Genomic DNA, 24,130 nt, shown 5'->3' with positions numbered 1-24,130 from the left:
GTGACCACACAATACCCGACCTATTCCGAAGCAACGTTTGCACTGTTTTGCGTTTTTTGTGTCACACACCCTCATACACCTTTATTGTAAGAGCATCCCTTATCTACGATGGAGAGTTAGATCAGAAGAAAATATGAAGCTGGTTTTAAATTAAAAGTTGTTGAAATGGTGAAAGAAATCGGTAACTGTGCTGCTGCAACAAAATTCAATGTGTCTGAGGAACTGGTGCAAGATTGGAGGAAGCAAGAAGATGTAAAAAAAATAAATAAATAAAAATAAATTTAATTGTAACATTTTTTGAATGGGTGTACAAGTCTGGGTCTGATTTTATGATGGATTTTTCATGTTTCAGGACCCGACTTATACATGAGTATATACGGTATTTACTATTTTATTCTGCTTATTTGTTTACTATATTACAGGAAAAATTCCATTACAATGAACTCCCAGGGACCTAAAAAATATTTTGTTGTATTGAAAATTTCGTTGTATTTGTTACTATAGTGCTTCCTTTAACTTGCGCCCAGGCGTTTGCAATCATTTCAATAGCTTCTTTCGCATTAATTTTAATCTCCTCCTGCCTACAAGTTATGCTGGCGAGAATTTTTCTCAGCATTTCATTGCGATAATACACTCTCAGGGTGCGAATGATGCCCAAATCCAATGGCTGAAGCACTGCTGAGCAATTGGGTGGGAGGAATTCAACGTGAAAATTATCTAAATGTGGAAGCATGTTGTGGGCAGCACAGCTATCAATCAGGAGCCAAATCATCCGTTTCTTCTTCATATTGTGGGGTTTCTGAAGTCTTTTCAGAGATTAACTGGCCTGTTAAAATATATATATTTTTTTTAATCCCGAGTTCTTCTTTATATTATATGTATGCACTTCCTTCTTTCCTGGAAGGTAAGAGCTATTTTAAAGCCAGCAAACAACAAAACAGTGTTCAAATTAAATAAGGTGCAGTGTATAAAAAGTTTTCTTTAAATACATAATCCATTAAAATGAGTGAATTAGTGGAGGTTAAAATCCTTTGGTAAAAAAAAGTCTCTTAAAATCCAAAGCACGATGCCTTCTTCTTTCTACCAGGCGGCTCCCCTGCTTCTTCCCATCAGTCTTCGCATCAGGGGAGTAACCCAAGCTGCAGGTGCAGCTGCCTTCCACACTGGTCCGGTAGCCCTTCGATCCCTGGCTATGTCGTGCTCCATCCAGACCGAGACTTGGGTTCTTTCCCCAGCGGGAAGGGCGCTCATGCTGGGGCTAAACCAGCCCAAAGCCTCCACGACTGCTACTGCCTTTCGATGGCCAGTTGTCTTCAATACCAGTCACTGCAGCTCCGTGATCGCCACACATACCAGGCCCCCACGCTAAGCCGCAGCGATTATTTATTTAAAAAGTGGCCTTTTTGACTTGAGCTGTGGACCCGCTACACCACACTGTCCAGTCATTGTACGAGAAAAAAAATCCATGTGCGAAATCGTGGAGGAAGCCTTGTGAATATGGTTTCTTCAGTAATGAAGAGGTACAGTACATACCTTAGAAATATTTTTCTACATGAAAATAGGTATGCGTCAGATTAACCGGCCAAAACGGCAGCCGGCCATGGGTCCAATCCTGAGGTGGCTGGTTAAGAGGGATTGTACTGTAGTGTAAAACATTATAACTTTTTATAATGTGTATAAATTTAATATAGTCAGAACATATATGTCAAATATTTTTCACAAAATAATTATAGCAAGTGACCTATTAGGTATAAAATTTCTTTAATGTATTATTTAAATGGACACAGTAAAGAGATTAATGAAGCAATCTTATCACTAACAAATGACACTTCACGAATGCCATTTTTTAGTTATTTTGACTACCCAAGCATGTAATGCAGTATCTTGCACATGAAATAATTTAGGCAGAGGTCATTGGTAATGGCCGCATTTGTATAAGCATTGCATTAAGACACAAATTCTCTCTTTTTCTCTGGTAAATGATGGTCATTGGTATGTGACTAGAAATGAGGACATTTGGGTTGAAAAATTAGGACTTTTGAGGATGCTTTACCCTGTTGATACCATAATGCGCCTTTATACTGTCTTATGGTTTTTAAAATGATATAAACCTTTAGTAACAATTTAACAATATTATTATGATATAATGACCACAATCACACCCACTGGCAAACTAATAACCTATTAAATATTTTGAATATGTCAAGCCTCCAAAATTAACAGGCTTCATTCCTTCCATTCTTATTTTGATAGTTTAACTGTCATAAACCTGTAAAAAATGATACATAGTAAATTTACTTCTAGTAAAATAAAAATAACTTTACTCTAACTTCATTTATTTGCATTTACATTTCAACCTTCTTTTATATTTTTCCACTGACGCAATTTTTCTCAGTAAATCCAATATAGTCTGAAAATTTGATAAAACAAGGATACAGGTAATCCCAGGTTACGGACATCCGACCTACGACATGCGCCTCAGTAACTGCCGCTCCATCATCTTCGGCCTTGGGACACTGCAAGTGTAGTGTCCCTCAGGCGGCTCCCTGCAGCAAGAGGTTTCACTGCCCGCCCACCACACATGGCTGCCCCATTCGTTCTCGGTGGGCAGCTGGTAATGCTGCAAGTGGTGGCTGGATGGAGGCTGGAGTGGGGCAATTTCACTGCTTGTACAGTGTAGTGTACCTCGGGCGTCCCCCGGGCATGCGGTTTCACTGCCCGCCCAACCACACATGACTGCCTCGTTCATTCTCATTAGGCGGCTGGTAATGCTGCAAGCGGTGACCGTGTTGTGGCTGAATGGAGGTTATTGAGGGTAAACGGGGCAGCGGGGGGTAGCATTGTAGTGTGCATCGGATGGCTGCCTATTGAATGGGGGCGATTCACTACCCGCCTTTGGACGCACTGTATTCGTTCTCGGTGGCCGAACGCTGCAGGCAGCATACTGTAGTGGAGGTGATTGTGAGGTGGGCTGGTGATGAACCGCCCGTCGATGCCCCCATTCATTCTCAATAACAAGCCTGTACGGTTATGCACATAGCAGGAAGCTGTCTTTTGTCAGTACATCAGACGTATTGACGACTGGTGCCTTCCTGCTGTGATAGCATGTACAGTGCTGTGCAGAAGAGCTCATCTTAATCTTTTGTCTTCACCCTTCAACAATGTCTCTGAAACACAAATCTGATGCAGGTGCTGGTGATACAGTAAAGAAGAGAAAAACCATCACCATTGAAAATAAAGTAGAAATAATAATAAGGTCAGAGAGAGGTGAAACTCCATCATTCACTGGCAAAGCACTTGGTTACAGTCGGTCAAAAATAGCATTTATTAAATTTATGGACCTGTTCCGACTTGCATACAGATTCAACTTATGTACAAATCTACAGTCCCTATCTCGTACGTACCCAGATACTGCCTGTATTTGTTGTTCAAGTACTCTATGAACTTATTTTCTTTTTGGCATAATGGGTATTCCTGAATTTATGTAAATGAAAAAAATTATGAAAATATTATTAAATTATTTGAAGTAGTGACTCATTACTTGATAAACTGATAACTAAAATAATATTTATTATTATATGACAGAATAAATGTGTGATTTTTTTAATTAGCTGGAACTTTAATAGTTGACTCATTCATTTACAATTATAAATCCGTTTAGGAACAACGGGTGGTAATAATATTTTCCATTAAAATATACAAAGCAGTACTTACTCACACTTAAATGCGACAGAATGTACCTGGAAGTATGAAATTTCTTGTTTAACCAAGCTGCTGAAAGAAGAATCGAAAATAAAATCTCACATACAAAAAAGTAAAAAAGCCACGTTGGACAGACAAAAGCCAAGAACTCAAATGTTTTTTTTTTTATTCTCGTCAAAATCTGCATTGCTTACTACCGGAATGGAAGTGAAGATTCTGGGGAAAAGAGTGTGCACACTACTTCTGCAAGTGCTGATTGATGTACAACTTTCTGATTTTACCAATGATAAGGACAAGGAGATTTTCAAATTTTAGAAGCCAAAATTACAGATGTTTTCAAAATTTTATAAATTCCTCCCAGACAGTCCATGGCACGTATAAAATGAGGACATGTCTGGGAAAATGAGGATGGTTGGCAGCCCTAGACACTGGGAAAAGAAAACACACTGACAAGATTCCGTTATAAGGAGAACAGCATCTAAGACCACTGAAGCATTATTAGAAGAGTTAACATGGATGACCTGACTGTCCTTATTTGAAAATTTTCAATGGGCTGGATAAAATTATGAAGAACTGAAAGTATAATTCTTTCCATTTTTGAATTAGTGCATTCATCATTTACTGTATCTTGCGTTAGTGGTAGCTGCACTGAAGCACTGAACAAAAAATAGGGGGAAAATAGACATCTTTCTTTAACAGACTGTGGAAATCAGAGTGTGAACTTCACAAAGAAACCATCATCATCAAATATCATGGGATTCTGCCACAGAAAACTACAAATTTAATAAAAATTTAGACAAGTGGAAGGAAAAATCTAAATAGAAACCTCACAGATTTAACATGATTTTTATATAGGCGTCTGTTGAAGGAATCATCATTAGAATTTTGAAGGGTAAGATTGAGAAGAAAGAAACCCTGAATATAATCAATTATGAGGATGATCATGTTTTTGGATAAAAACACTAATTACTCAGTCACTCGCCCAACTGAAAAAACAGTATTCTGGTCTAAGCATTGCAGTTTATATTTAAGCACTACTTATAAGTATAAATTTTACTCAATGACCAGCCTAATAAATAAGTTCATGACAGCAAACCTAAATATTGATGGTTGAGCACAGCTTTTTAAATTTGTTTTCAAAATTGTTCATTTATAAGAATAATTATTTAACATAACTGTATTGGCCGCTCTGTGCTACCTGCTGTGCATCAGCACATTTGTACACCATAGGTATACAATAACGATCTAGAGAAGACTGAAAGGTGCATTTAAATACTCTAGCAATTCCACAATACTTTAAAACATGCCCATTCATAATATCTGTTAACATTGTTAACACTGCAACATTTCAACATCCTTAAAATCAGACTTTGTGGTGAAATTAAATGAAATAAGAGTTTTAATAACTGTAAGATATCTTTATGCTAGGAAGTGAATAAATATACCAAAACTGTATACAAATGCAACATTTTTCTTATGATTTTAATTAATTAAAGCATTAATTCAACCACTCAAAGCTGTGGTGAGACAATCTACTGATATGAATTTTATTTACTGTAACTGAGCATTCTTTTTTGAAAACTGGATCCTGCTAAAACATTGGATATCCATTTTCCAAAATTACAAAAGCTAATATCAAGTTAAGGTGGTCAAGGTTTTGTCTTATTAGATATCTGATACATTTTTGCCAAGAGGAATAGAATTTTAGCTTTAACTTCAATTAAATAAGATGGAATAAATTGCAGTATATTGCAGAAATGAATTACAATATTAAATATATATATATATATATATATATATATATATATATATATATATATATATATATATATATATATATATATATATATATCTCAGTATTATCATATTGAGTCCAAATATAGTGGTACAATTACGTTGAAAATAAAAAATTTGGCAGGAAAACAGCCTGGAATACAGTAATCCCAACTGGATCGCGGGGGCTGCGTTATTAGAGCCCTCTAGACATAAAATAACACCCTTTAGTCAAAAGTTTAAACTGTGCTCCATGAAAAGACAGAGATGACTGTTCTTTCTCACAATTAAAAGAATACAAACATATCTTCCTCTTCAAAGGAGTGTGCGGAATGTCAGAGAGAGAGACAAAAGTAAACAATCAAAAATCAATAGGGCTTTTAAGTATGCGTAGCACCGCAATAAAGCGGCTGCAATGAAGGGATCAATTTGAAGGTAGTCTTTCAGCATTTTTTAGAGGAGCATCCATATCTTCTAAGCAAACAGCCTCTGTGCAAACAGCCCCTCTGCTCACACCCCCTCTGTCAGGAGCAGAGAACGTCAGAGAGAGTGAGAGAGAGAGAGAGAAAAGCAAATAATCAAAAATCAATACGGGCTGTTAGAGCTTTTAAGTGTGCGAAGCACCGCGCGGGAAGCATATCGTATATCATTGAGGAGTTTTATTTAATACGTAATATGTGCTCTGATTGGGTAGCTTCTCAGCCATCCGCCAATAGCGTCCCTTGTATGAAATCAACTGGGCAAACAAACTAAGAAAGCATGTACCATAAATTAAAAGACCCATTGTCCGCAGAAATCCGTGAACCAGCGAAAAATCTGTGGTATATATTTAGATATGCTTACATTTAAAATCCGCGATGGAGTGAAGCTACGAAAGTCGAAGCGCGATATAGCAAGGGATCACTGTATTACAATGGCACCAAGTGCCATAATAGAACACCAAGAAGAGAAACAGAATATAGAAGGATTAGTAACGGGTTATAAATATTTTATTACATAAATGACTAGCAAACAGATGAAGTTAGTCCTAGAGAACTTAAGGTCTATGCCGACTAACTTTATGGTATTCTGTGTTACCTGTTTGGTCTGCTACTACAGCTCACGAAAGTACTGCTGCTGTGGAAAACATTGTTCTACATCAACAAGAGGCTGAACTGGCCTAGTAACAGAGGAACTATGGAAGAAAGGGCAAACCAGCATTCCACTAATATGGGTAAGTAACATGCTTCACATATTCTATAACTGTGTGATACTCTTTGCTATTTTCTGTGCTGTAGTGTGCAGGACCAGTAACATCACTTCAAGATCAGCCACATCCGTGGCAGAGCGATGGGCGCTGAGCAGGATCCTGTCAATCATGGAGAATCCACTGAACAGTATTGTCTCCAGACATAGGAGCAGCTTCAGCGACAGACTGCTGTCACTGTCCTGCTCCACTGACAGACTGAGGAGATCGTTCCTCTCCCACACTATGTGACTCTTCATTTCCACCCGGGGGGGTAAACATTAACACTATACAAAGTTATTGTCTGTTTTACCAGCATTTGTATCACTCTTTATTTTAATATTGTTCTTTATCAGTATGCTGCTGCTGGAGTATGTGAATTTCCCCTTGGGAATAATAAAGTATCTATCTATCTAGATGTACTCACTAAATCAACAAGCTAATTAAGAAGGCAGACTCAGTTCTGTAATGCACTCCAGACATGCTGGAGGTAGCAAAGGATAAGTGAACAAAGACAAAACTGATGGCCATTATGAATAATGATGCACAGCCTCTCTGTGCTACACTATCATTAGGTATTTCAGCTAATTATTATTCAACAGAACCGTGTCAAGAACTGATACTGGTGCTGCTTCATACCTATGACAATACACCTTTATAATATCTCATTGTGACTGCTATCTTATTCTTAGACAAATCAGAATTTGTTCTTCTCTTTTGCAATTTTTCCTTGTGTTTGCGAGGAGTAGTTGTTTTTGTTATATTTGTTAAGCTTATAGCGTATGCAAAAGATAAATTTCCCCTTGGGACAATTAATGCATGTACTGTATGTATGTGCACACACATAGTAACTACCACTGTACATTTCTCAATGACTAGTCAATCTAGATTTGTGTTATTAACCAGAAATTAATGACTTTGCGGCATGGGATAGAAACCGAATAAAAGAAAATGTACACCAACTAGTATTATTATACACATTTTAGTAGGATGTGCAAACTTTAAAGAGACAGTAACTATAATTGGATTTGAACTCTGGGCTTTTAAGAGTGCAGTGCTAATCACTGTACTACATTACTGCACAGTTTTATTTTCTAAAAAAAAAATATGTATTGTTATTAATCTCAAAATGCATGGCTTGAGTTAACAAAAATAATTGTGTCCTCATTCCAACTAATTTTACTTCTGTTTTCACTAACAAAAACATTTCCCACCAGGGATTAATAAAATGCCAAATCAAAAAAATCTAATCAAAATCACAAACTATATTAAGAAATTCCCTGCTCCTTATATCCCTCTTAATCTCACACCTATTATTGTATTTGATTCTCCCCTTTTGGTACTTTCCTTCATTATTAATACTGAAAGTTTTCTATTTTTTCCTGTCTTCATGCTGCTAATCCGAATTATGTGCTATAACTTTTTTCCTGCTGTATTATATTCACTTTTTCACTTATTTTAGTTTTTTTTGGCTTGTCCGTTTTAATAAAATTATCTTTTAATTCTTCCCCAATGTTTCAATAAAACATTTTCCCATTTTAATTTTTAAACCTTTTTTGCGGGATCTCTTGAAAGTCAGTAACTTGTTAGCACTTTTCCAAGAGACAAGTCCATTCTCTTAGTAAAAAGATCTTTTGTTCTCTGACTGTAGCCTCACCTTGCATGTTCTTCTGGAAGTTTTCGTTGTCGTTGCATATGGAACATAAGATCACCACCATTCACATACTCAATTACAAGGAACAACCTAAACAGATAAAAACATTCAAATTAAAATGATATATGATACATTGTAATTTGTAACTATATGACTATAAAAATTAGGATCTTAAAGGGAAGAAGTTATGAAGATAGTTGAGAAGGCAAAATTTATTTCCAAACTTGCTGAAAGGAAAAATTTGTTTTCTGATTTTTATTTTCTTATAAACTGATAATGAAGCTTTCAACTAGTCTCTCATTATATTTAATAAACCCAATGAAAACTTTTTTTAAGATCTAGTCATACTCATCTGTAATAATCTACTACATTTAAAAATAAGAATTCAAAAGAACAAATTAATTTTATTGAAGCGGCACATGCATTGAAAGTAAGGCATTTACATTAAAACCTAGAATTTCCAGACACATCTGTAAATATCATGACAATTTTTCTGCCACCTCTAACAGTGTTCATAGGCTTAACTGATGCCAGAAAGCAATATAAATTAAAACAAAATTATTTCTTTGTTATAATTCAAAAGCATTTTGCAGATGGTATTTCTTTTCAATATCACAGAATTATTTAAACCACACACATTGTGCTCAGGTGGTCAAATATTACTCCTGTGACATAGGGAATAATAAGGTGACTATCCCCCTTGCCTTAACACTTGAATTACCAGAGCCTACGAAAAAACTCGTAGATCCATCCCACCTTAAAACGATGTGCACCTCTTCGTCAGTGTCTTTTGTCCTTTAAATGTGTTGATAAGCAGCAAACAGCCTGCTATCACATCCCCCACCCCGCACAGTTTTCTCAGCTCAAGTCTGTTTACCTGCATGTCAGTTGCTTAGAGTTGTATAAAGTGAGGAGTCAAGCAAGACACCTTTTATAAATACTATATCGTTATTTGGAACACTTGCATTTCATGTGTGTTCAGTGTCTACAACAATCTATGCAAACACATCGTTAAAACAGAAACTTTTTCATGTTTTAGTAATAATTGACAAAATGTAGACATGAAATGTATAATGTGTGAAGCCTGAATTCCAGATATCAAAGAAACACTTTCACAAAATGTACAAATATAACAGAACAAATGCGCTTCCATTCAAAAATATAACTGCAGAAAAAGAACCTGTGTTAGGGTGCGACCTTGACACGTATTTGCTATGACAGCTTCGGTGGCCCAACAGTATCAACTTTTGACTGGTAAAGCTTCACAGGTTCAATCCCCGACGAGAAAGTTTTGAGAAGTGAGCTGCTCGTATTCTTAGAATTTTAGAATAAAAACATACATTTGATTCCAGTCTGTAACAGCTGGTGTAATTTATAATACTTGTAAAGGTTAGCTTTGGTTTTTTTTATTCAGTTTTATCCTCTCAGCTGCGTTTACGATCCCAACTCCCCCTCCCCCCGCATTTGACACTGCTGTTTTTACATAGACGCGCTATAACAGAGGTAAACTCAAATCATGACGACGGTTCTACACGGATCAAAAATGCACTTTTGCCATTGCTGTACTTTGTATATGTACATGGGAAGCTCTGCACTCTACTTGTGACTGTAGGAAGTAAGTAAATAAATAAATAAAGGTAAATAACATTCGATCTCGCTCTTACATACAAGTGACGGTGCATGTTCTCAAAACATTAACATTTATATGTTACTTACATAAAAGCCAGATCGAATGTTATTTACCTTTATTTATTTACTTACTTCCTACAGTGTAAAGTCACAAGTACACTGCAGAGCTTCCCACGTACATATACAAAGTACAATGATGGCAAAAGTGCGGTGGGCATTCTTACTCCGATGTAGAACCATCATCATCAGTTAAATTCACCTCTGTTATAGCGTGTCTTTATGTGAAAACAGCAGTGTCAAAAGCGGGGGGGTGGGGTTAAAATGGGATCGTGAACACGACTGAGAGAATAAATCTGAATTAAAAAAAAAACAAAGCTAACCTTTACAAGTATAAATTTACACCGGCTGTTACAGACTGGAATCAAATGTATGTTTTTATTCTAAAATAGTAAGAATAAGAGCAGCTCAATTGTCAAAACGGACTCGTCCAGGGTCGAACCTATGAAATTTTGATTACCATTCAACAGTTGATACCGATGTGCCACCGAAGCGGTCATAGCAAATGCGTGGCAATGTTGCACCCTAACACGGGTTCTTTTTCTGCAGTTATATTCTTGAATAGAAGTGCATTTGCTCTGTTATATTTGTACCTTTTGTGAAAGTGTTTATTTGAAATTTGGAATTCAGGCTTCACACATTATACACTTCATGTCTACATTTTGTCAATTATCACTAAAACATAAACATTTCTGTTTTAACAATGTGTTTACATAGATTGTTGTAGACACGGAACACACATGAAATGCATGTGTTCCAAATAACAATATAGTATTTAAAAGGTGTCATTTTGCTTGACTTCTCACTCTATATAAGTCTAAGCAACTCACGCAGGTAAACAGACTTGAGCTGAGAAAACTGTGCGGGGTGGGGGATGTGATAGCAGGTAGCTTGCTGTTTGCTGCTTATCAACACATTTAAAGGACAACAAAAGACACTGACAGAGAGGTGTGAAGCGTTTTAAGATGGGATGGATCTACAATTTTTTTTTCATAGGCTCTGGTAATTCTAGTGTTAAAAGGCAACTAAAATAGACTGTCATCAGGAAGTCACTGACGGGAGCAAGCAGCCAACTCCTAGAAACGCAGTAAATGGTTGTTAAACACCAGAGAAATGTAAAGTATAGCAGCACCTGGACTATCACAATAGAAATTCTCCTCAGCTGTAGCTATTTTAAAACAGTATACTGTATATGGCATCTTCTTCCATGAAAATAACATATTAATTCTTAAGAATAATTTTCCGTTATACGGTCTTGAACTTTGTCAGAAATGGTTGTTAAGCTGAGATATTCATTGAATTACATAAGACTATAAGGTATGCTGTGTCAAAAAGTCTATCTGCTGGTGGGTTGATTTTAGATTCAGAAGTAGGTTTGTGAAGGAAGCTGCAGTTTTTCTTTAATAGTCGGTGTCCCTTTTGGTGACATTGTAGAAAAGAAACAAAAGCTGTGTGTGCGCCCTTATTGGGGTTTGGGGTGGCAGTGGTAGTTGTGCAGCAGATCTGTTTGTTATTGGCTGGAGGAGCTGAGGACTTTTGGAGAGGTGGTGGGGCTGTGGAAATGGGCAAAGAAGTTGGTGTGAAGGTGAACCAAGAAACAACCCAAGAATGGCAGAGTGATCAATATGCCTACAACATGCATAAACCAGAACTGGTGAGGGTGGGCAGGAACAGGAGGATGGGGCCCATCATGGACTAGCAATGACAGGTGAATTTAGTGGAGACTAGCCATTTTTTGTGGCACAATAGTGGCATTAAATTCATTCTGACATACATTAACATCCTCTCCAAATACCTTCCCCAGAACCATTGTGTCATATGTTAACCTAAAGCAAAAAAATAGCACAAAGAATATATATTTTTTTCAAGATATCTAGTTTTTATTCACACAGTTTACAGGGAAAAGTGAGCTTTATCAGAGCTTCCTTCCCATTACAGGTATGGATTTTTTTTTTTTGACAAACAATCTTTTAGTCACACAGTTTTTATTGCTCATACAGCAAAGAGGTGACATCTCAATTCCACAACAGGGCCTTTCCCAGGTGTTATGGTGTATAAAATCTGTACATTTTGGTTTCCATTATATTTTGTTCAAGACAAGACAACAGATGAAATGAAATTAAAGCAGGTTTTCTTCCCTTACACCTTACTTTTATAACACTTGTTCATAGCTTCATGCTAATTTGGTTTTATAGCCTGGGAAAGGATGCTGAGCTGATACCTCAGGCTATTGATGGATGGACATCTGGAACAACAATTTGCTTTATAGCCTAGGACAGGAAGAACTACTGATGCCTCCGAGTACATCAAAGGTTTTGTTGTGTGGGAAAACGGACAGTGAATTAATTCATCAATCATTTGGACAGCCAGCCAATCAGGTGCATGTGTTGTGAAACCAAGGCTTGACAATTCATAATAAATATGCCTTGGTTTGGAAAGAAGAAGAGAGAAGTAAAGGGAGAAGAAAGAGAAGCAAAGGGAGAAGAAGAAAGAAGAAGAGGAACGGACCAAGACGGCCCTGGTCGTCAGAAAGGCATCATGAACATTGATTGCTAAATCAAACGCCTCCCTGGGACATTCATCCTTGTCATCTGTAACTTTTTCGTAAGCTTTTTCTAAAGACTATATATATTCAGACTTTCCTATCACTACCTATTTTCTAGTATTCTTTGTTCTTGTGGTATTATTATTATTCTTGTAATAAATACCATGCTGCTTTTAACTTTCAATTCTTTGTCTTAATGTCTAGAGTGATTGAAGTAATAAGTTAGATTTCTTTGAGCACCTGGTGACAGCAGGATTTTTGCCATTATTTCTGTGCTGCGAGGTTTATATGGCTGAGAGTGAAGAGCGCTATACTCAACAGAAGGAACAAATATGAGAAAGAAGGTATTCTTGGCTGATGAATGGCCTATAGTCAAGAGTGCTGAGTCTTTGTATGTTTAAATGTATTCTTGTAGACCAAAAGTAATATTTAGGTCTGAGATATCACTAAAACATCGTATTGTTGTTTGTGCCGAAAATAAGTAAGTCTCTTGAAGTGCTGAATGACAGGCTGTTATTCCTATAGCACTTGTGTGGTTTAAAGTGCTAAGGGTTAATCAGCGTGTGTGTGTCATTCATGGAGCACTGTTGTGGTTAGGGTCTGTGTGTGTGTTTATCTGTGTGTGTGTGTTCATCTTAAAGTGCAACAGTAGACCAACCCGATAACTAACTTGACGAGAACCCTTACCCTTGAGGAAACAGGTAAAAGGGCAAGTGGAGGGAAATACCACGATAATACATTTAGTGTTGTGATGTGGGATTTTGCATATAACTTGATAAATGTTTTGTATGTCTTTATTTATAATTAAGGCAAACCAATGTAATTTAGTGGTACCTTGGTGAGAGGCATTCTTGTTTATCCCCCCCATGTTTATGACTTTTCTTTGTAATTTTACGACAGGATTTGGGGGATGTGTCTTAAACCAGTTTGATGAGTGTTTCTTTGCTAAAGTCTTTTCTCCCATCCCCCACACAAAGCCAGGTTAGTGTAATATATGGTCTTGGGGGCAGGAGATAAGATGTTCTATTTCACCCATTGGTCTGAGGTATGGCTGTTTGGAACTGGCTTGTCTCAGAAGCCTTCAAGTACCATGATGTCCTATTGGTTCTAGGAATTGGAGAGAACCTATAAATTTGCTTGCTCAACCACATTCTCTCTCTCTGACCCACATATGATGAAGAAGCATCTCTCTCTCAACCAACATATGATGAAGAAGCATCTCTCTTGCTAACCTGTGATGATGAAGACAACACAATGAAGAGCACAGCTCAGCAGCCATATTGAACAGACATGTGGCTGAAAGCTGAGCACCAACGATGCCTTAACTAGAGACATTTTAAGTAACTGCAAGTCTGTGTGCCACCTGAATTACACATCACCATTTTATCAGGTTGTATGGTTGCCAATATTCAAATGTACTTTGCATTTTGTTATTATTTATGAATATTATCAGTAATACATTATTTTATGTGTAACTTAACTCCTGCTTGTCTTTTACTACATCTAATTGCCTGAGGTTATAGATATAGAAGGGAAGGTGGGGATAAGTTATATACAGTGGTAAGTCTGTGAGATTAGGCATTCTAAGGCTACATATTAATAATACAATAGGGGAAAGTAGAGCAATACATATATTACTCTACCAAGATAAAACAATTGGCGTAGTCGGCAGGATTTTGGGGTAACCAAGTTTTGCACCCTGTTTGCAAATACTGTTTTGATGTATGTGTTTGTTTATGTATGTGAATTTTAGGGCACCCAGTGTACAAATGCGGTGGAAGTAAAACATTGTTTGGTTGCTGAATGGAATATAACCAACAAAGTGTAGAGACTTCATGTGTGTCACAAGGACACCCGCATGTTTGTTAGTGCTGGTGGTAGTGAGTCCCTAATTAAAGTGCTAGGGAGTGGTGAAAGATGCATGCGTCATTCATACGGCATTTAAGTGGTTAAAGTGCTAGGGAGTGATGGGACATGCATTCATTATTCATACGGTACTTATTGTTTAGAATCTTTGTGTATGTATGTGTATGTTTGCTTACAGGGGCAAAAGTAGGCCAACCCATAACGAATTTGGCAAATTGTATTAGAGAAATTGTAGACTTAGAAATGCCTAAGTTCATTTTAAAGTCAGCCATCTTCCAGTGGAGTGGCAGAGGAAGCAGGCTAAAGCTAGGAAACCTGTAGTTCAGGTAGAGAAAGCAGAAGCTGAGCTGAGTGTGCCACAAAATGGAAGGGGGCTGGAAGGATTAAAAGCAAGAAAACAGAGATCAGGTTTAAAGAAGACAGCTGCTGTTATAAGAGGTTTACTAGCTTGTATTATTGGTAATAAGGAAGATCATGATAAGGAAGAAAATAGCAAAGTGAATGAAAGTGAAAGTTGTGGAATGTTGAGTGAGAGTTTTGAAAGATGTAACAGTTGGTGTGATAATTGTGAAGTGTTAGCATGTAGAACACCACTGCTAAAGTAGAAAGCAGTGAAAGAAGTGGAAAAAGAAATGTAAACCCCCATGGTGAAAGTTAGGGCAATAGTAACCAGATCGGACTGGAACCCTAAAACATGGGTGGGTGACTTACATGAGACAGATGTGTGCTCAGATAAAGAGTGGGAATGTGAGTGTGAGGAAAAGGAGAGAGATGAAAGGAAGGGAAAACAGCAAGGGTGTTTTCTTCCTTTATTCTCCACTGCACCACAATCTCCAAGTAATTCTGAGGCCTGTCCAGTATTTAAAGAGCATGCTACACTGATAGATATTTCACCACTGTTAGGAAAGGTAACCAGTGCTGCACTGAAATTTGATTTAGGACAAAGAGATCAGATAGAAGGCAGAGGAGCTGGTGAGTGTGAATGGCAATTGTTGACTAGAGGGCATGAACTGGATATTGGCATATTGATACTGAGTAAAGAAAGTGTGGAATTAAAACAAAGAACAATGGAAATGAAAGGAATTCAAGTGCTTGTGTGTGAAAGGTCTGAATGTGCTAGTGCAAGAATGGCTGAGTTGGAAAGAAAGTGCACCAGTTTAGGAGTTGGTTTGAATGAAACAGGACAAGCCAAAGAACAAAGGATGGGGGATGGTGCAGCAGGAAGTTTTACAAGCTCAGCAGGAAGCCAGGAATGCACAGGGGTGTGAAGGTCCTAACAGCTGTGCTAGGGCCAGCAGTAATTAAAAAGCACACACACTTAGGTTCAGTAATTGAAACCTGACTGACCAGTTGTTCAAAAGACAGCCTATGACTCTCCATGCAATAAAATGGAGAAAAGTGAGCTGGTCTTTAGTAAAGAACACAGGTCAGTTTTAGCAGAAATGCTGGATTTAGAACTTGGGTTCTGGAGAGGCTTCAGCCCACACTTTCAGGTAGCAGTTACCATACAATAAAAAGGACACACAGGCAATGAAAAAAAATAGAAGGGTAGCAGGAAGACAGGAAAGGAAAAAGTTATTTCTGTTTCAATTTTCTGGCCTTTGCAATAGTGCTACTTCTATTGTAAGGTTTTATGGACTTTGGTTTGGTGCAGGTAATAAATAGTGAAGGCAATTAGCAGAGTAAAATCCATGCAGGAGATGGGTTACCATTGGCACATTGGAGTGGCATGGCACTAGTGCCAAGCTGTTCCAATGAATGCCTGGAAGCAAAGTTTGAGTTTTGGCACCAGGTCGACAGCCAAGAAAATGAGATGGACAGAAACTGCTTTGTCACCTTCCATTTTGCAGACCTGCCTACATAGCAGAATGAAGAAAAGACAACAGCAAAGACAAAGACAAAGACATGAAGAAGAACTGAAGAGACAGCAAGAAAAGACACTTACTGGGGTTTAAGTGAGTAACAAGTCCACAAGTCATGCAATAATAAGGACTAGTCACAATAGCTATAGTTTAAAAGGAAAGGTTTGTTCATTACTGCAGCAAATTTATATTCCAAGGGGTGGAAACTGAACAAACCAGTTAGGAATGCCAAAATAAGGGGATTCATTTTGGGCTCATAAAGTATACATTCTGGGTATTAATTAATTAAGTGGGATAATTAATATAATTAATAATATTAAGGAAAATGTATACTAAGAAAATTGGTGAACTTTTCAGGAAAGCAGGTGCAGCTGATACATTTGCAAGACATATGGGCTCCGATGTTTAGGTATAGTCTAATTGGGAAAATATGGAAGCCCTGCTGAGATTGTCGGCTGTGGTACAGGCACAGGACCAGTGGGCCAATTCTGAACCGAGGTGTTTAGCACAATGAGTATGCATATGGTGAGCAAACAACTCTAGGGGTGGCCTACGGGGAATGATGAGAGTTGCATAGCTTTGATGTCTCATGGTGGTGATGCCAGCCTATACTGGTAAAGGCTGATGGCAGTCAAGAGTTGCACCATGGGTAGGAAAGCACAAGAGGCAACTAAGTCAACCCCAAATGTGTGCAGAGGGGCCACAAATGTTGGTTTGTGAACAGTTTATGCAGTGGCACATGTGCTGTCACTTGGGCAGAAGTGGTTGTACTGGCACCTGTGGCATGTTACCTTTCAAATTTTGATGTTAATTGTACAGCTGCATATGCTTAAACAGATAGTTTGGGACAGGGGTCTAATTAGCAGTTAGACATAGAACAAGTACAGATTAAAATTCACACAATAGACTAAATTGTAGTGGGCTAGTTTAGTGGAAGGTGTGGACTTGTCTCATTTTGAACCACCAGATCTGATGACATATGAAGACTGCAGAAAGAGTTGACGCAAGCTGGAGCAGATACAGGTCATCAGGAGGCTTCCAAGTTCTTCAGATTGTCTTTGAAATAAAGAAGATATGTAATGGACAAATGGTCACGGACAACTTTTAACACTGGGAGAGCAAATACTGCAAATCAATGCACAAGTTATGCATCAGACTCTTGAAACAATTTAAAGACATTGTTATAAAGACATTGTACAAAACATTCATCGGGTGGAGTGTTGTGATGTGGATTTTGCATATAACTTGATAAATGTTTTGTATGTCTTTATTTATAATTTAGGCAAACCAATGTAATTTAGTGGTACCTTGGTGAGAGGCATTCTTGTTTATCCCCCATGTTTACGACTTTCTTTGTAATTTTACGACAGGATTTGGGGGATGTGTCATAAACCAGTTTGATGAGTGTTTTTTTGCTAAAGTCTTTTCTCCCATCCCCTACACAAAGCCAGGTTAGTGTAATATATGGTCTTGGGGGGGCAGGAGATAAGATGTTCTATTTCACCCATTGGTCTGAGGTATGGCTGTTTGGAATTGGCTTGTCTCAGAGGCCTTTAAGTACCATGATGTCCTATTGGTTCTAGGAATTGGAGAGAACATCTATAAATGTACTTGCTCAACCACATTCTCTCTCTCTGACCCACATATGATGAAGAAGCATCTCTCTTGCTAACCTGTGATGATGAAGACAACACAATGAAGAGCACAGCTCAGCAGCCATATTGAACAGACATGTGGCTGAAAGCTGAGCACCAATGATGCCTTAACTAGAGACATTTTAAGTAACTGCTATCTGTGTGTCACCTGAATTACACATCACCATTTTATCAGGTTGTATGGTTGCCAATATTCAAATGTACTTTGCATTTTGTTATTATTTATGAATATTATCAGTAATACATTATTTTATGTGTAACTTAACTCCTGCTTGTCTTTTTACTACATCTAATTGCCTGAGGTTATAGATATAGAAGGGAAGGTGGGGAGAAGTTATATAAAATAATATCTTATAAACAGTGGTAAGTCTGTGAGATTAGGCATTCTAAGGCTGCATATTAATAATACAATAGGGGAAAGTAGAGCAATACATATATTACTCTACCAAGATAAAACACCAGGGAAATGTTTTCTTCCTCTTTTTTTGTTATATCATAAAAAAGAGGATATCCAAGCAAACTAGGAAAGGGTACTTGTTTGAAACATTAAGCAACAATAATTGAAGGTATTCGGCGGAACATAGAAACTGCCTCAATAAATGTTGAAGAGCAAGGGATCACGCATTTCATGAATGTGGATGAATACATTTATTTTAATGATTTGTCTATTAAAGGCCTTTGTACAGTGTTCTGGAGTGTCAAGTAATGAATCAATTAGTGATATTTTGTCAAATCTTATTTTCCACCTTTCCTTATTGATGAGCTCTCATTAAAGAATTTAATTTATTGGTAACAGATCATACAGTACATATACACCAAAATAAGCTGAAGATACAACTAAAAAGTGTCATTTTGATATAATAAATTTTACTGCCCACCATCAAACACAAGCACCCAGCTAAAATGAAAGTAACACAGAGTACACCTAAACAATCTTAGAACATAGACTTAATAACATTGCAGTATGGACGGAAACAACAGTGAGCAGGTAGTTGTACATTCATATTACTGTTGGACTGAAATGCATCTTGCCCGGGTCACATGATAAAATAAATTGTGCACAAACATGTGTGAGCATTAAGAGATTTGTATCAATCACATCTTAGTATACCTGTGCTAAACCTTAAGGGATACAGATTTCTATGGAGCACCAACAACGCCATACCATGTATCTTGGTCAATAGAGTCTAACTTCAGACCTCCAGAGCGCCACTTCGTCAAGGAGTCAATAAAATTACACACATCCAGAGACATTTAGTGTCTTTTGTATTACATGTCATTGATGTTATTTGATATACCCTGTCATTTGCATCTTACGCAACACACTGGAAATGTAGAGTAGGTGTGTAAGTCTGCTTTGAACTGGACAACTGCTCATCCACACACTACAACTACAGAAATGCATTTGTGATTTTGGCTGTTTCTTGCGCATAAGCAAAATGTTTTATGATCAAAATATGTTGATGCTAATGAGAGAAAATGAAACCTGATGAGCATCTATTCATATACATAGATAATTCTTAAAATGTGGAAGCAGAAATATGGATGTATGTGTACATGTACAGTATATAAGAATGTAAATACGAGAGCACCCCTGAAATCCTGCCACATCCAAAATAAAAACAACTCGGGTGACCTTCTAAAAATTGATCAGTTTATTAACCAAAACTACAGAGAGGCATGGCCACTGGGAGAACACAAATTAAGAGTACAATAAGCAGAAAAGAATGTTCATTTGCTCTTCCTATCAAGTAGGATATCTACCATTTTACATTTCTGATATCGTAAAAACACTCTCTTCAGTCTCCATTTCTCTTTTTGTCTCCTTTTACTCATTATTACCTCTACTGTAGTCTTAATTTTACTTGCTAATAAGCCTTCACTCAACTTAACAACAAACTTCAGATTTAATAAGTCTTCTTTCAGCGTGCTGCCACTAATTACCATTAAACGTTTATTTCCTTTGTCACGGGCCAATCTAAAAGGCAAAGTTAGTGTGCCCTCTAGCGGTTCTCAATACCTTTGTACTCCGCCTCCCACCCAGCCCATCGTTTACTTGATATGGCTCTACCTCAATCTCTCCTTTTATACAGTGGTGTGAAAAACTATTTGCCCCCTTCCTGATTTCTTATTCTTTTGCATGTTTGTCACACAAAACGTTTCTGATCATCAAACACATTTAACCATTAGACAAATATAACACAAGTAAACACAAAATGCAGTTTTTAAATGCTGGTTTTTATTATTCAGGGAGATAAAAAATCCAAACCTACATGGCCCTGTCAGGCTGATACAGTAGAGCACTTTAAAGCACTGCTGAAAACACATTACTTTAACATGGCCTTTTTATAACTTCATTTTAATCGTAATTTAACTTAATCCTGATACTCTGTATGTTCAATTCATCATAACAACTATTCATGGTGGCTCTAAAATCGGTACTGACCCCTACTCTCTTTTCTGTTTCTTTTTCCGGTTTCTTTGTGGTGGTGGCCTGCGCCACCTCCACCTACTCAAAGCTTCATGATGCTCCAACAATGATGGACGGATTAAAAGGAAGAAGTCTCGTGACCATCATCATCATCAAGCCCTTCCGTGAGAATCCTAAATCCAAAGAGGACTGTTTCATTTATGTTAGGTAGAATGCCCAGAGGGGACTGGGCGGTATCATGGTCTGGAATCCCTACAGATTTTATTTTTCTCCAGCCGTCTGGAGTTTTTGTTTTTCTGTCCCCTGGCCATTGAACCTTACTCTTATTCGATGTTAATGTTGATTTATTTTGTTTTATAATTATGTCTTTCATTTTTCTATTCTTTAATATGTAAAGCACTTTGAGCTACTGTTTGTATGAAAATGTGCTATATAAATAAATGTTGTTGTTGTTGTTGTGTGAAAAATTAATTGCCCCCTTGTTCAAAAATAACCTAACTGTGGTGTATCACACCTGAGTTCAATTTCCATAGCCGCCCCCAGGCCTGATAACTGCCACACCTGTTTCAATCAAGAAATCACTTAAATAGGAGCTGCCTGACACAGAGAAGTAGACCAAAAGCACCTCAAAAGCTAGACATCATGCCAAGATCCAAAGAAATTCAGGAACAAATGAGAACAGAAGTAATTGAGATCTATCAGTCTGGTAAAGGTTAGCCATTTTTAAAGCTTTGGGACTCCAGCGAACCACAGTGAGAGCCATTATCCACAAATGGCAAAAACATGGAACAGTGGTGAACCTTCCCAGGACTGGCCGGCCGACCAAAATTACCCCAAGAGCGCAGAGACGACTCATCCGAGTGGTCACAAAAGATCCCAGGACAACGTCTAAAGAACTGCAGGCCTCACTTGCCTCAATTAAGGTCAGTGTTCACGACTCCACCATAAGAAAGAGACTGGGCAAAAACGACCTGCATGGCAGATTTCCAAGGCGCAAACCACTGTTAAGCAAAAGAACATTAGGGCTCGTCTCAATTTTGCTAAGAAACATTTCAATGATTGCCAAGACTTTTGGGAAAATACCTTGTGGACTGATGAGACAAAAGTTGAACTTTTTGGAAGGCAAATGTCCCGTTACATCTGGCGTAAAAGGAACACAGCATTTCAGAAAAAGAACATCATACCAACAGTAAAATATGGTGGTGGTAGTGTGATGGTCTGGGGTTGTTTTGCTGCTTCTGGACCTGGAAGGCTTGCTGTGATAGATGGAACCATGAATTCTACTGTCTACCAAAAAATCCTGAAGGAGAATGTCCGCCATCTGTTCGTCAACTCAAGCTGAAGCGATCTTGGGTGCTGCAACAGGACAATGACCCAAAACACACCAGCAAATCCCCCTCTGAATGGCTGAAGAAAAACAAAATGAAGACTTTGGAGTGGCCTAGTCAAAGTCCTGACCTGAATCCAATTGAGATGCTATGGCATGACCTTAAAAAGGCGGTTCATGCTAGAAAACCCTCAAATAAAGCTGAATTACAACAATTCTGCAAAGATGAGTGGGCCAAAATTCCTCCAGAGCGCTGTAAAAGACTCATTGCAAGTTATCGCAAACGCCTGATTGCAGTTATTGCTGCTAAGGGTGGCCCAACCAGTTATTAGGTTCAGGGGGCAATTACTTTTTAACACAGGGCTATGTAGGTTTGGATTTTTTTTTCTCCCTAAATAATAAAACCATCATTTAAAAACTGCATTTTGTGTTTACTTGTGTTATATTTGACTAATGGTTAAATGTGTTTGATGATCAGAAACATTTTGTGTGACAAACATGCAAAAGAATAAGAAATCAGGAAGGGGGCAAATAGTTTTTCACACCACTGTATATACACATATATAGATTTAGATTTAATATATATATAAAGATAGATAGATAGATAGATAGATAGATAGATAGATAGATAGATAGATCTATACTAATAAAAGGCAAAGCCCTCACTGACTCACTCACTCACTCATCACTAATTCTCCAACTTCCCATGTAGGTAGAAGGCTGAAATTTGGCAGGTTCATTCCTTACAGCTTACTTACAAAAGTTGGGCAGGTTTCATTTCGAAATTCTACACATAATGGTCATAACTGGAACCTATTTTTTCGTTCATATACTATAATAGACTTCTGCTCGATGCCCGTGGGAGGCATTACGCCTCCCACCTAATTTAGTGCCTGCCCATATAAAGCCATCCGTCAGCGGCAATCCAGTAGAAACGCTGCTGCTAAATATTCACGGGTGAAGGACTGTTCTTATGCAGAGGAAGATGAGATGGTGAGGGTGGTGTTTGGCACAAACTCGGCGAAACTGCGAGAGAAACTTTTAAATGCCGGGTCTTAGCTAACATTAAATACAGCCGTGGACATCGCACGAGATGGCACCAGCACAGCTGGAAACCTTTGATGCATGTACACCGAGCGGCTCACATGAAATGACACAGTGCACAGACAAAAAGCAACAGTTCCAGAGAGCGCTGAACAAAAAACGAATTACACAATTGAGGAGGCAGCAAAAAAATATGAAGTGTGTGATAAATACAAGCATATTCATAAGTGCAGCTACTGCGGAAACAAAGCACACGGTGGAAAAAGTCAATGTCCCGCTAAAGGAACACAGTGTAAAAAAAAAAACCCGTGCATGCAGTGTGTCACGTCTCAGATTAAGAGGAAGACGATCTTTACAACGATTGACAAACACGGAATGTAACTTGAACACATCCTATAAATACGAACCTGATTGAAAGAAATAATGATAATCAAATCCTTGATGACAGCAACACTCCTAACACTCACAAAACAATTACTGTATATTGACAATCATGTTACGTTATTTTTAAAATGTTCCCTTTTCTTTTTCTTAACTTCTTTAACACTGCTTCTCCGCTGCGAAGCGCGGGTATATATATATATGTATATATATACCCTGATCTACATACGCTCAAATAGATAAACCACACGCCGTGGCGCAATGGTAAAGACTTTGCCTCTAGCGCCGAGGTTTGATTCCCAAGAGGGGGTGCACTGAGTATGTACGCGCGCTTCCCGATTCATTTTACCTTCGCATCCCCTTGGTTTGAGACATATGAAAAAATATGCAGCTAACGCAGAAAGACAGATCACCAATTGAAGCTTTATGAATAATGGATACTTTATTCGCCATCAATGATTGATTTGGTAAAGCTACACTCAGTGTATTCATTAGATGAACGGTAAAAAAGTAAGAGTGAGGGGAGGGTGACTTATTGAGGCACGCAGGCAAAACCGCAATAGCACGTGGGCTCGATGTACTGCAGTGCGCGTCAACTCGATCTGAATTGCGCGATCACATTCGAAAAAATATGACTTTTCAAGTTCTATTTACTCCATATGTGTCAAACTCAAGGCCCGCGGGGCACATCCAGCCCTCCGTGTAATTATATTTGGCCCGCGAGATCATTATATATACTGTATTATTGTTATTAATGGCCCGGGGATATGAAGCGCTGGTAACACAATAAACTACAATTCCCATAATGCAGCGCTTCAGCTGCCTTGCTGAACACTTACCGCGTTAATCAAGTCTAGCTTATGATGCTGCACGTTATTGTGAAGCTAGCCCACACAATGCCGAAGAGAAAAGTTGATTCTGAAAATAGAGCCTTTAAAAACCGATGGGAGGCTGAGTATACATTTACTGACATTGCTGG

At 38.0% G+C, this 24,130-nt stretch overlaps 1 protein-coding gene across 8 annotated transcripts in view; it reads right to left on the bottom strand.

Annotated features, from left to right (window-relative positions):
• LOC120531052 (protein kinase C zeta type) overlaps positions 1-24,130 on the bottom strand; it is a 677,641-nt gene that overhangs the window by 262,468 nt on the left and 391,043 nt on the right. For all 8 annotated transcript variants that reach the window (XM_039756040.1, XM_039756039.1, XM_039756044.1 and 5 more), the window contains one exon: positions 8,358-8,444. In XM_039756040.1, the coding sequence (XP_039611974.1) occupies positions 8,358-8,444 (87 nt within the window). The remainder of the gene's footprint in view (positions 1-8,357; positions 8,445-24,130) is intronic.

The sequence above is a fragment of the Polypterus senegalus genome, chromosome 6 (genome assembly GCF_016835505.1).
Source record: "Polypterus senegalus isolate Bchr_013 chromosome 6, ASM1683550v1, whole genome shotgun sequence".
Lineage (NCBI taxonomy): Eukaryota > Metazoa > Chordata > Cladistia > Polypteriformes > Polypteridae > Polypterus > Polypterus senegalus.
This window is presented reverse-complemented; position numbering and strand designations above follow the sequence as displayed.